Source organism: Petromyzon marinus, chromosome 39 (assembly GCF_048934315.1).
Source record: "Petromyzon marinus isolate PM22_M1 ecotype Great Lakes invasive population chromosome 39, UKy_Petmar_22M1.pri1.0, whole genome shotgun sequence".
Classification (NCBI taxonomy): Eukaryota; Metazoa; Chordata; class Hyperoartia; order Petromyzontiformes; family Petromyzontidae; genus Petromyzon; species Petromyzon marinus.
Genome location: NC_133705.1, coordinates 4,185,377 through 4,198,810, shown reverse-complemented (window position 1 = coordinate 4,198,810; position 13,434 = coordinate 4,185,377). Strand labels below are relative to the sequence as shown.

General features: G+C 52.8%; 1 protein-coding gene across 1 annotated transcript in view; it reads right to left on the bottom strand.

The window, feature by feature from the left end:
- Positions 1 to 1,345: 1,345 nt before the first annotated feature.
- LOC116950563 (protein mono-ADP-ribosyltransferase TIPARP-like) overlaps positions 1,346 to 13,434 on the bottom strand; it is a 62,653-nt gene continuing 50,564 nt past the window's right edge. Inside the window, exons 6-8 of the mRNA XM_032968442.2 lie at positions 11,518 to 11,811; positions 10,320 to 10,610; positions 1,346 to 9,463 (exon numbers count right to left, since the gene is read on the bottom strand). Of these exons, the coding sequence (XP_032824333.2) occupies positions 9,304 to 9,463; positions 10,320 to 10,610; positions 11,518 to 11,811 (745 nt within the window). The 3' untranslated portion in view covers positions 1,346 to 9,303. The remainder of the gene's footprint in view (positions 9,464 to 10,319; positions 10,611 to 11,517; positions 11,812 to 13,434) is intronic.

The window sequence follows — 13,434 nt, the reverse complement described above, 5'->3', positions numbered from 1 at the left end:
CCCACAACAGCTGTGCTCCCTACGGTACCAGCTGGCTGCGTTTTAGCCGCCCGGTGCTCTGCTCGTTGTTGTGAGCGTCGCTCACAACAACGGAGAGCGACTTCCTCCAACTTGCCCAGTAACAGCAGCAGCACCAGCAGCGTCCTTCGCGAGCCTCCTCCAGAGGCCGATCTTGACCCCGCTGGAACCACTCATCACCAAATTCGATCATCTCCACATCCTTCTGTACATGTATGCGTGCTGAACTTTTTTCGCACCGTACGTAGCCAACCGGCCAAAACGTATCTGCTTGGTCATGCGGTGGCTGAGCATGCGGGCTACATGACGCAGCCAACGTGGCCTCAGCTGCCAGATGAGCTCACTGGTGACGGGACCGTGTCCAGATCTTTCAAGGACAGCTGAGCTCCTCACACAATTCCAGCCTGGTTAAACCCAGGGTCGTAGTATGCCAGGCTGAATGTTTCAAGCCGGTGCAGATGTTCCTTGGCAGGAATAAATAAGGGCATAACTGTGGGCGAGACAGACCAGGGAGCTTCCATTCAGCGTTACGCAGCTGATGAAAAGACAAAGCCCCTCACGCACTGCTCACCCTCGAGCACCGCTCACCACCACTCACCCTCACCACCACTCACCATCACCCTCACTCACCCTCACTCACCACCACTCACCACCACTCACCATCACCCTCACTCACCACCACTCACCCTCACTCACCACCACTCACCCTCACTCACCACCACTCACCCTCACTCACCCTCACTCACCACCACTCACCCTCACCACCACTCACCACCACTCACCCTCACTCACCCTCACTCACCACCACTCACCACCACTCACCCTCACCACCACTCACCACCACTCACCCTCACTCATCCTCACTCACCACCACTCACCCTCACTCACCATCACTCACCCTCACTCACCACCACTCACCACCACTCACCCTCACCACCACTCACCACCACTCACCCTCACCACCACTCACCCTCACCACCACTCACCCTCACCACCACTCACCCTCACCATCACTCACCCTCACCATCACTCACCCTCACTCACCACCACTCACTCTCACTCACCACCACTCACCCTCACCACCACTCACTCACCATCACCCTCACTCACCATCACTCACCACCACTCACCACCACTCACCCTCACTCACCACCACTCACCACCACTCACCCTCACTCACGCACCACTCAAAGTACAACCCAAAAACACCATTGGGAAGAGCTAATACAGCACCAATCGCCATAACCTACAAAACTCGAAGCAAGTAGTAAAACAGTTATTTCACGAAGAGACTAAAAGACAAAAACGGACGCACAATGCACGCGTGTATATATATTTCGCAAAAAAAACTTTTGCCTTTTTATTTCAAACGCCTCGTAAACGATTGCGTGGTCCACACGGCATGGGAACCACCGCCGCCATCTTGGTGACCAAAGGGGGTGACCACCAAGATGGCCGCCGGCGACGGCGACAACTTCGCCGCCAAAATTCAAACCATAACTGTACCTGAAGTTTGTGGAATATTAATGTTAGCAACGAACATATTAACGTGAGCAAGAGCGGCTTCGAAACAACAGATTTTGAACTGTGGGTTAAATAGTTTAAATAAGTAAACGTGGTTGCCGGGTGGTGTTTAAATGCGCGTAAGTGGAGATGGTTTTTATTTGAGACCGGGCCACCCGCCCGCTTGGATAAGACTCGCTGTGAAGTCAATACCTGTTGTCCGTTTCGTCTATAATCCAGGGAAGAAGGAAACTCATCGGTTTCACGAGGCCGATCCTATCAATCAACTTAAATTGATTAACTTTCTCTTATGAAGAAAAAAAATTGGTCGTGTGATTAAATTAAAACATGTTCAATAATGGATAGACTTAGGCCCGCTCCTGGCCATGGAAATGTGAAATTGTCACCAGTGGCTCAGAAGGGTTTAGAGCATGCCTCACCTCTGGCGAAACTTTTTAAACTTTAACTTTTTGACTTGACCCAACGACTTTTAAACTTGCAAAACACGCTTATTTGTGACGCCAATAACAACCCTGCGGGTCATAAACACAGCCGACAGTCGAAGCATAACAAAATTAACTCCCATGCCTCTCGTCGTTGGCGATGTGCGGCGTTCGACGCGGTCTAAACCGGGCAAACTCCAGAGACAAGGTTGGTGGATCGCGATGGGAGTTATCTTTTGTGCATCAGGTTGCAGCAGTCGAGCAGGCTACGTCCAAGGATATTGCCCCCCCTCCCACCCGTAAAGTGGTGATAGGTGCAAAGGGCCCTGCAATAACTCGCTTCACGCCACTGCTGGTAGAGCAGCCTCCATGAGAGGGAGCCCCTCCAGACGATATATTTGGCCTATATTTGTGGCCTACTCATCCACGCCGGCGAGATGGACGTCTTGTAAGAGGTGGGGGGTAACCCACACTTTTACCGCAACACACGCGACCTGCCGATCGACAAACTGGGTTCTTACCCATCTATACTGAGGCGGGTCCGTTAAAATCAGCTGCGCCGTCATTTGAACTGGATTGCAGTGCGCGGGGCGTGAACCGTTACATCCCGAAGCCAATTCGGGGCCCTCTTCCAAAAATAAGCCTCGAGGGACTCGGCGAGGCTGCTTAGGATCGACGGAGGGCGCGCCTCAAGCGTGCCCTGCAGCAGCAGCAGCCAGCGGGGGTCTACACGGTGGGCAAGAGCAGCAAAAATAAATTGTTGTTCTATGCCGCCACATCAATGACTTAACCAACCAACCCGGCACCGCCAAGCCTCAAGTACGGTCAAATCACCACTCCCGTGAGCTGCAAGGCGTGGGTGGAGAGGCCCTCATCCAGCAGTGGATTTACAAAATGGCTATACATGTGGATAAAATCAAGTAATTTCAAGCAAGTTTGGTTGGTCAGTGCACTCGACTCGCAACCTCAAAACTTTTCATTTCAAATCCTAACCGAGAATCGGCTCAGCCCACCAGCACCAGCATCATATCTGTTCCTGGGTCGGTAAAATACGTACCATTTTGAGGTAACTCAACAGTCGTTTCTCTATGCACAAAATGCCCCCCCCCCCTCTCTCCCCACGTTCCCCCCACCCGCCATAGGAATGCAGCATTTCTAGCACTGCCTTAGGGGCACCAACAGAGAGAGGAGCAGAGGACTTTGTTACTGCTCCGACGTTTCCACTGCACGACCGAGCCGTACCACGCCAGCAGGGCCCAGCTTCAAGGAGGCGCAGGGTTGTTTTTCCACTGCGTAAGCCGAGCCGTGCCGCCGACACACGCAACGAACTTGGGACTCGGACACGCGCGCAGGTGACGCGTGACGATGGGGGATCACGAGCACCCGGCCCCTGGCCCCTGCTTGGCGCCCCGAGCCAGATTCGGTTGCCTTGCGAGGCCAGCGGTGGAGCAGTTTGGTTGTGGCTCAGCTCGGCAAATAGCCGGACGAACAAAAAAGTCACCGGTAGCACGAGGGGCCCCACGCTGGCGCAGTGTGGATGTAACAATTGGAAGGGAGTCTCTCTCTCTAAGCCTTTTGAATGTGAGCTTTGCCCGCTTAACCTAATATAATAAACAGCAACATTGGCTCGTATGGAATAATATGGTGGTCAATGTCAGCTGTGAATAATAAAAATGAGGTTTGCTTAAGGTATTGAAAAACACATTAATACTTAATTTAACTTATAAAAAAAAACGCTGCCAGTTGAGTAACGGCATGCGATGAACCTCGAGGAGGGTAAAGCGAGAAGACGCAGCTCAACGCGCAGGGAACTCGCTCACTCGCTCAGGCACACACCGACGCTGCGAGTTCCGGGTTTCCCAACGTGAACTTTCGTTCACGAGCAACGAGGAAGAACAATCGTGCGCGTGCATGGATTGCGCAACGTTCTGCGACACGCGTTTATCCTCGCAGGTTGGCGAGTCAGCGATGGCGATGACGAGGACGATTAACGGGAGCGCGCAAGGAAACACCACAAGCAACGTGAACCTGCGACAGCACTTTGCTGGGCGACCGCCGGTCGTGCACAAAATTACTTGCAGGCAGCTATGAGGGGCCACCTTGTGGGTAGCTGAGAGGGGAAAGTGCAGCGACATCCACTGTTGTACCGCGCGAAGCTCCAGCCGTCACCAACCCGCACACTGACCAGCGTGGTTAAGAGCACGTTCCAGCAAATAACACTCCGCATACCCAACATGGCGTTGGAAGAAAGTGTGCGAGGCCCTCATCCAGCAGTGGATCGACTTAAGACAGCTGTACATGCACTTGTGGTGACATCACTGCCGCCTGTGTAGCAGCAGTGGCTTTTAATCCATCGCTTGGAAAATATTATTTTTTTCCCCCCCGTCAATAACGATCTTTAAACTCGAGAGGGGACAACCCGGGTACACTGGCCGAGGCGAGTGGCTGAACAAGAGGTGGCTGCGTGGCTGCCGTTCGGCGCGACGTCCGACGGTCCGCGCCACGCGCCCCCCGGGAGCTCGCTTCAGGAACAATGATTCCGAGACCTGACGAGCTGTCAGGGGGGAACGGTTCCTGAAGAAGCTCCCGGAAAGCACCGTGGAGTGAAACGGCGGGGGACGCGGTGCCGAACGGCGCGGTGCCGAACGAGGAGCGTTGGGAGTACCGTACGGTGGCACGACAGCAACACGCTGAGGAAATGGAAGCTCTCGGAACCCAGGATCCACCGTCGAGGTGGATGCCACAAAAAAGCAGTCGCTCGTTCTACCTTCGCGGTGAGCGACAACGTCGTATTATTATTATTTTCATCACGAGCAACTGCCACTTCCTCCAAGAACAATCAACAAACACTACTGGGCTCCCCCCGACGCGGTCTTGGGGGGGGGGGGGCGTGCCTAATCGCGCTGTCGCTCGGCGTGACGTCCGGACGGTTCGCCCCACGTGCCGGCACGTGGGGCGAACCGTCGAACATCGTGGCCGAGACAAAACTACACGCTAACGGCGCGGTCCGAGAACGCATCGGAGAGCCACGCGGCAGCACAATGGCAACAACACTTAGGCAGCGAAGCCCAACGCTCCTCACTGGCCGCCTTCTCAACGTATCTAAACCCACCGTGCCGTGTAAATATTTGCCTTAGTTTGAGGGTGGATTATAAAAAAAAATCTTTAAAAAAAAATTCGTGTATGTCCGATCAATTTGAATGAGAAACCCAGTGACCTGATGTATGATGAGGTGTGGATGAAGAGGGGCGATACAGACTTCATAGGCCTGCATGCTCATCTTTAAACTTAATCATCATTTCGTTTCCTTTTCTCTCAATAGAAATCGTGCGAACCGATTGGCAGCTAAGCAAAGGAAGAAATCCGAGGGGAACGTCCACTGGGGAGATGGATGAAATAAGATCATGCTCGGTGGATTATCAAATCTCAGGATCGTGAGTGGTGGTGGTGGCAGCTCAGGGAGGCTTTCGTTCAGCAATGGATTGACCAGAGCTGACGATGATTACTGGACTTTAAACTAACGCATTTGATACTTTCACAAATACAGCTTCGTGAATGGTATATCATCGTGTTTTAGTATCATACACTTGTTAAACTAACCTTACTCTACTAGTGATTTTTAACGTTGGATTTTTATCAAATAATGTTCTTCCGCCGATGACGCGAGGAGAGTCGTGGTACTACGAGATGAACAGATGCCCCCCCCCCGCTCCCCCCACACACAATCAGCTGATTCGCATTGTACCAGGGAACAGGCCCTGCAGATGACATCCCATGGGCAAAGAGGAGAAACTGGTACCACCCAAAGTAAACCATAAACTAAAGCAGTACCCCCATTTAAAGGAGCGAATTACACAAAAACACCACCCATTTCCCAGTAGCTCTCACAAAATGCACTGTTGGAAACCGAAAAATGATACTAACCTCAGGTGGTAGTGACGAGTGGGATATCTCGCCGGGGGCTCAAGGGACTCAGACCCCCCCCCCCCTCCCAACACCGATAGCGGCGTTCTCCTTCCCATCCGGCCTCTCTTACACCAACGTTAGACGGTCGCTTGTTCACAATCCCTAACCTGTGGTTCCCCCCGCCACGTATCGGCTATCCGATGTTCAATTTGTAAAGCCGGCGCTCGCAGCCGTTTGGTTCCACTGGAGTCTGAGCGTGCCGAGGCCGTCCACTCGCTACACTTGGCAGGGCACAGTTTTTGTTTAAATCGTCGCGGGAGATTTTAGTCCAGGTTTCCACAGCCTTGATTACAATCCAGTCATTCGCTCGGTCTCCATCCACCACAAAGGTCAAGCGCAAACCTTCACGCGGCTGGTGGTTCTCAGCCAATAACGAGGATCCATAATTGATTGCTGTGCTTTGGCCGGCCACACAAACGATCCGATTGAAATTTGTGTTAAGATCCCTTCACCACCAGACGGGGCCAATAAAAGACGGCTCGGTCAGATCGTTACGTGGCCTCGCCCAAGATATCAAATGAATCGCAAAACAACGTCCCGTCTGCCTTCGTGACCGGCGCACCCGCGTACATAAGAACTTGAGCGTGCGTGCGTGCTGCGCGAGCATTGCTTCCGCTGTCAATGGAAACCGGGTGGAAGGTGGGCGGGCGACTTGAGCAACCAAGTGGTTATGGAGTCACTCGCAGTCACAGCCGGACACGATAACAATACGGAGTCGCAAGCACGGGCAGCGGAAACCCGGACGCAAAAAAAACCCACCAACTCAGCAATGCTAGCAGAGTGCTGTGACAAAAATCAGCCCTCCCTCCCTCCACCAAGGTGACAACTTCAACATCACTTCCTTGCTTCTCCCAGATCCCAGAGCTGACGCATAGTCGCCACCCGACATCCAAGTTCCGACACGGGCGTTTACGTGCAGGCCGGGGCCGGCAAGGCTGACCTCATATATCGGTGGCTGTATATCAATAACGCTGCAACAGTCCGCGTCAAAACTTTTAAAATATAAACAGATCTCCCTGCTTGGTTACCAAGCGCGAATTCGCCGCTCCAAATCAACGGCACCGCGAGCCGTGCAACGCGCGCAACCGCTTCGACGGCATTGGCATCGGCGCCTCACGGTGGGCAGGAAGCGTGATGTGGGTTGCCCGTCGTGTTAAAGGCCTGGGGGTCAACGTATTCCCCCCCCCCCGCCCGCCCCCACCTCTTCCCCCCTCCGCCGCCCCCCGCCCAAGTGGGGGCATCGCTAATTGTAATCGACGCACAAGCAAAGGCTTGGGGGTGCCTGAACCGTTTGTGAGCTCAATCCAGATGATGGGCCCAGAGAAATTTTCAAGTTAACGCCAGCAAAGTGGAAAACGTGTGTGTGTGTGTGTGCGTGTGTAAAAGGGGTTGTGTGTGTGTCTGTCTGTGTGTGTTCGTGTGGTGCGTGACTAACATCAGTTGCCCCCAATAGTCTGAAAAGGCGACCCTTTGTTTGACTTTCGTGTGTGTGTGCGGGGTGCGTGCATGTGATGTGTATTATGTATGTGCAGGTGTTTGTACTTGAACGTGTTGTGTGGTGAATATAGTGAGCGTACATGTGCTTCTATTAAACTAAAAATAATATCGTTTTACTACCAGGCAAAGCTCAGAGCTATGTAGCTCTTTTTCAGAAGCGACCTGGCCACAAATGACAGCTCAACGAAGTGGCTTGTCGTGTGTAAATTTACAGCAGCCAAATACTCTCAACGCGTGATGTTGACTCTAAATGTGGAGGGAAAAACCAGCGGACCCGCAGAAAAATCCACGCGATCACGGGGAGAAAGACATGCAAACTCCAAATAGACAGCAGGCATTGTCAGGGTCAGGATAGGACCCACGACCTCCTGCATACTGGGCGAGGGAGATAACATCTTGTCACCACGGCTCCTGTATTAGTGTGCATGTAAATACATACGAGTTTAGATCTGCGTGTGTGCGCGTGTAAGATCGTATACACGAGTGTGTATACAAGCACATGCGTGTGCGCGTACATTCATGTGTGCACGATTACGTCTGTGGGTGTTTGGACACGAGTGCGTGCGTGTGTACATGAGTGCGTGCGTGTGTACACGAGTGCGTGCGTGTGTACACGAGTGCGTGTGTGTGCGTGTGCACGTGCATACATGCGCGTACACGAGTGCATGCGTTTAACATGTGCTTACAAGTGTGCGTGTGTGTGTGTACGCGTGTGCATGCATCTGTCAGTCACGCCCAACTCCGCTGGCATTCATTTCGACAGCCAAACGAAAATATATATAACAAATAACGCAAAATTATTACCGCTTGATAATTGCGATCGTACAAAACAAATGCGAGAAAACCGTAGGGAAAAATCTCTTTCGGCCAATGCGTAACCCCCTTTCAGTTTTGGACATTTACATAAAAACAAAATAACTGCAAACTCCATCAGCGGCGGTCCAGTCAAGTCACAAGTTCCCATCAGAGTTTAGTATTTTTTTCACGTCGTGCAGCCGGGACAATGGCGATGACTCCTAACTGCGGTGGTGCCAATGAGTGACAAAACTCTCGCGATTACTCTGAGACAGCAGTGGCGGCGGCTTCCGAGGGAAAGGAGAATTCCAACGCTGGTGAAGCCCCGCTGTTGCGGTAATACCTAGCCCGCGGCCGGCAGTCCACAGCTCCTGCTGACGAATCCCATCAACGGTGATGCTTCCTAAGCGATGACTGCAAACAGGGGTTCAGGATCGGCAACAAATCCTTCCAAGAGATGTCAAAGGCTCCCAAACACTGACGACGGTGGTCCCGGACAAGCGATGACTCCCAATGATGGCGAACCCCAGCGTTGCTGCCGTCTTCCTCGAGCAGCGGGGGTTGGCGGCTCCAACTCGCGGCAACGTGCTCCAACCCGCAGCCGACGACTCCCAATTGTAACGAGGACTCCTCTTCCGAGCACGTGGCGATGACTGGGTGAGAGTGGGCGAGCAAGAGCCTGTACAGTCTCCCGCTGGACAGTTGTCTAACTAGCCCAGGTCGCCCACTCGCCCCGGTTTCCCATTCACTTGGGTGTCCCCGGCGAGTCAGTCGCCCCACTCTCTTGCCCACCTGCTCGCCACAGTGGCCCACTCAACCCGGTCACCTGAACACCAACCACAGCCCGTTCACGCACTAGCCCGCTCGCCCACTCATCCACCGTTTGGTGAATTGGTGGCTTGATGGAGAACTAGCTTGGTCTCCCCACTCACTCAATCGCCTGATCGCCCCATTGGATTGTTCCCCACTTCACCCGGTCACCCATGAGCTGGGTCGCCAACTAGCCTGGTCATTCCCAAGCCTGGTCCGCCCAACTTGGCCAGGTCACCCACTTAGTCTGGTCACACCGGGTATAGATTGCTCATATCTGCACCACGTCCTCCAGCACTCGGTAGCAGATGAGGAAGTACGGGTAGCACTGGTCGTTGTCGAAGACGACGTAGATTTGTGGGTCGGCCAGGTTGTCTACGCAGGAGTCGAACAGGTCCGAGGTCAGGTCGCACGGGTTGATTGGAGGCGGCCTGAAGGTCGCGGGGTCAAGGATCGAAAAGGTTAGGGGTTAAAGTCAGACATTAATACAGGTCGGATAGACAACAAAAACGCAGTCAGACAACCAGATATGCAGACAATCATAAGTACAAATGCAAACAATATGGAGACACACAGATACACAGACACACAAGTACATAAACCAGCACACAACCAGATACAACACGACATGTCTATGGCACATAGACACCATTGTATGAACATACACACACGCAGTGACACCGCAACAGTAACACACACCCATACGCACAGATCCACCCATCCACACTGTGACACACAGCACCACAGTGACACAAAAATACAAAGATCCTACGTATAGCCTTTAACAGACTATTGGGGCAAGTGCTCTTCGTGGGCACCTATGAAGGCCGGCATGGCACACGAGGGAGTAGGTGGTCAGCACCACGCCCGGCCGCCTTTGTCTCCCCAGTGGTGATGTTTACACACCATGCCGGGAACTAATTTTATGCTGTGTCAACCTAGGGGATGCCCAGAACCGGTTCAAATAATCGTCACTGGTGTTGGCCCCGAGCGGGAATCGAACCCAGGATGCCGGGTTTAGCGCTGCAGCACGCCAACCGCTACACTACTGCTCCCCAAACAGTGACACACACACACCAACAAACACAACCCACGCAGTGACACACATAACCACGTACCAACAGAGCCAGACACAGTGAAACAACCACCCACCCACACAATGACACCCAACCCACCCAACCCACCCAAATCACCCACCCACCAATCCACAAATCAACCCACCCACCAACCCACCCACAAACCAACCAAGCAGCCCTCCAACCCACCTACCCGTCAACCGGCTCTCACCTGCGAAGCGTTGGCCTGCCTTGCGCGTGCCTGCCCACCAGCACCTTGGAGAGAAACATCCAGCGGAGGCCGCGCTCCCCCGAGGGCCGTGCGTAGCCGTGCGAGTAGACAGCGCGGCGCGCGAAGTAGCAGCCCTGCCCGTAGGCCGTGGCGTGCTTCCCCGACACGCGAGGGTCAAAGTTGTGCTTGCAGATGGCGGCGCTCGCCTCGGCCGACGTGCCGTGGAACAGGTGGCGCTCGGTGGTGCGGCACAGCGGCTCCGGCAGCCGGCGGCACATGTGCTCTTTCTTCCTGGTGGCGCCAAGACAGTTGACAGGCGAGGGGGGCAAGAAAGAGAAACGGAGAGTTGTAGACGAGTGGTTATATCACTGCTCGTGGGTTTGGATGTGGCTTTGGTCAAAGCGCTCGATCTCGCAATCACGGTCAACCCAGAGGCATCAAGAGACAGAGAGAGAGAGAAAGAGATAGACTTAAAGAGATACAAGAGAGAGGTGTGAGACACAAGATAGAGGTGGTGTGAGAGACAGTCGGGAGTGGTTGACCGAGTGGTTGGTTGTATGAGTGGACGTGTCAGCGGTTGGTTGAATGAGCGGACATGTGAGCGGTTGGTTGTATGAGTGGATGTGTGAGCGGTTGGTTGTATGAGTGGATTTGTGAGCGGTTGGTTGTATGAGTGGACGTGTCAGCGGTTGGTTGTATGAGTGGACGTGTCAGCGGTTGGTTGTATGAGTGGACGTGTCAGCGGTTGGTTGTACGAGTGGACGTGTCAGCGTTTGGTTGTACGAGTGGACGTGTCAGCGGTTGGTTGTATGAGTGGACGTGTGAGCGGTTGGTTGTACGAGTGGACGTGTCAGCGGTTGGTTGTACGAGTGGACGTGTCAGCGGTTGGTTGTACGAGTGGACGGGTCAGTGGTTGGTTGAATGAGTGGACGTGTCAGCGGTTGGTTGTATGAGTGGACGTGTCAGCGGTTGGTTGTATGAGTGGACGTGTCAGCGGTTGGTTGTATGAGTGGACGTGTCAGCGGTTGGTTGTACGAGTGGACGTGTCAGCGGTTGGTTGTACGAGTGGACGTGTCAGCGGTTGGTTGTACGAGTGGACGTGTCAGCGGTTGGTTGTACGAGTGGATTTGTGAGCGGTTGACCGAGTGAACTCTCTCTGTCTCACTATCTTCCTCCGTGTGTCACGGGGCCCCCTCACCTGCAGTACTTCTCCCAGAGGAAGGGGTTCTGTACGCGGTGGATGGACACGATGGATGCCTTCGTCTCGGGCACCGTCTTGTGGAAGAGCGAGTAGACGGTACGGAAGGCACGCTCGCTCGCCGACATCTCCACCTGCACAAAGTCGGCGCTCGGCTCCATTGGCACCCACGTGGCCGGCAGCAGCGGCGCCGATGACGAAGACGACAACGAGGAGGATGAGGAGGACACGGAGGAGGATTGCGACGGCGTCACCAGCATGGGGTTCGCCAACTCTGCCGGGTCGGCCAATGTCCTGCGGAGGAGCGGAAGGGTCGAAAGGGTGGCACAGCACGGTCGGTTACGACATCTCTCCGCTCTGCTGTCTCCCATGCTGGGGTCGGCTCATAAGTCGGGGTTTGCAGGTTCGAGTCCCCGTTAAGGGTGCGACAGCACGATTAAAACCGCGGTGCCTACAGGGTGAGTTACCATCTTTGTGGTAAAGTCAAAAGTGGTTAAATTTAGACTTAAAACTTTCGTGACTTGCAGGAATTTAAACTTTTGTGACTGCAGGAATTTATATTCTTGGTTCTTTCGGTAAAGTCACGTAAATAGAAAACTTTGCAAGCCGACTGGCTATCAACAAAGATTCGTTCACGAAGCCATCCATATATACAGACACAAAAACAATTTCAACCGAGACGATGGTTTTAAACTCAGCAATCATTGGAAAGATGTCATCAATCACTTTGGGTCATGATTTTAATTTGTGTTTCCTTGTCAACCTCTACCGTCAGCAGGCCCTCTTGCAGCAGGTGTATCACCATTCCTCCCACCCCCCCATTGTCTGATGGGTGTACTGCAATCCCTCCCTCCTCCTATCTCTACCCCTCTCTCTTCCTCCCTATCTCTGCCCCACCCCCTCTCTCTCCCCCTGTCTCTCGCGCAGCCCTTTCCCCTGCCCACTCACCCTGGAGCCCTTATAAGCAGCTACATGTGGAGGTTTTCCCTCTTTTCTTTCCACCTGAAGAAGACCGCTTGTGTTGCGATCGAAACGTCGTGGGTTTTTTGCTTTTAATTTAGATTTTTGTTTTCTATCTACGTGACGTCACCGAAAGAACCAAGAATATCAAAAGTGGTTGTCTACAATATTTATGACTTGCCCCTACCATAAGAATGTGGAAATTCCCCTACTGGCTCAGGGCTAAAAAGTGGGGATGAGCAGTCGTATTCAATACTACCGTGTTTTCCCGATATAACCCGCATACGCATATAACCCACAGACGCATGTAACCCGCAAAAATAGCGTTTTGTGTAAAACAAATTTCAGATAGCCAGCACCTCCATATACCCCCACATGCATTCATATCTTTAACGTCGTTACCGCAGCTTAATTCCATCATATTAATACGAAGTTTACTTTTGTAATACATTCCACTATCAATTGTTAACATTAAAATCATAACGTGCACAAAGAAAACAAAGTAACTGGAAAACAGTGAACTTAAAACAGTAAATAAGTAACAAAAGTAAATATCCAATAAATAAGTAACACATAACTGGTAGATAAGTAAGTAAGCTTTGTTTCAAACTTCCAATGGCTCTGTTGCCAGGAGGCAATGGCGTTACCGTAGTGCCGCTACTGGACCGGTAGTTACCCCTGTACAGTTTTAGCACTGGTAGATTGCACACTGCGCAGACAATAGCGGCACTATGGTGACGCCATTGCCTCCTGGCAACAAAGCCATTGGAAGTTTGAAACAAAGCTCATGGTCGCGACTGTATAGTGCTCAGCCAATAGCAGCGGCCTAAGGGACTCAGCAATTGATTCCGCGTTTGGTAGACGCTTGTTAAGGCCCTTCCCATTGTGCAATCCGTAGCCTCAGCTGAAACTTTCGCACCCCCCTACAGCCACTGAAAGTATTACGGTTAACAAAGT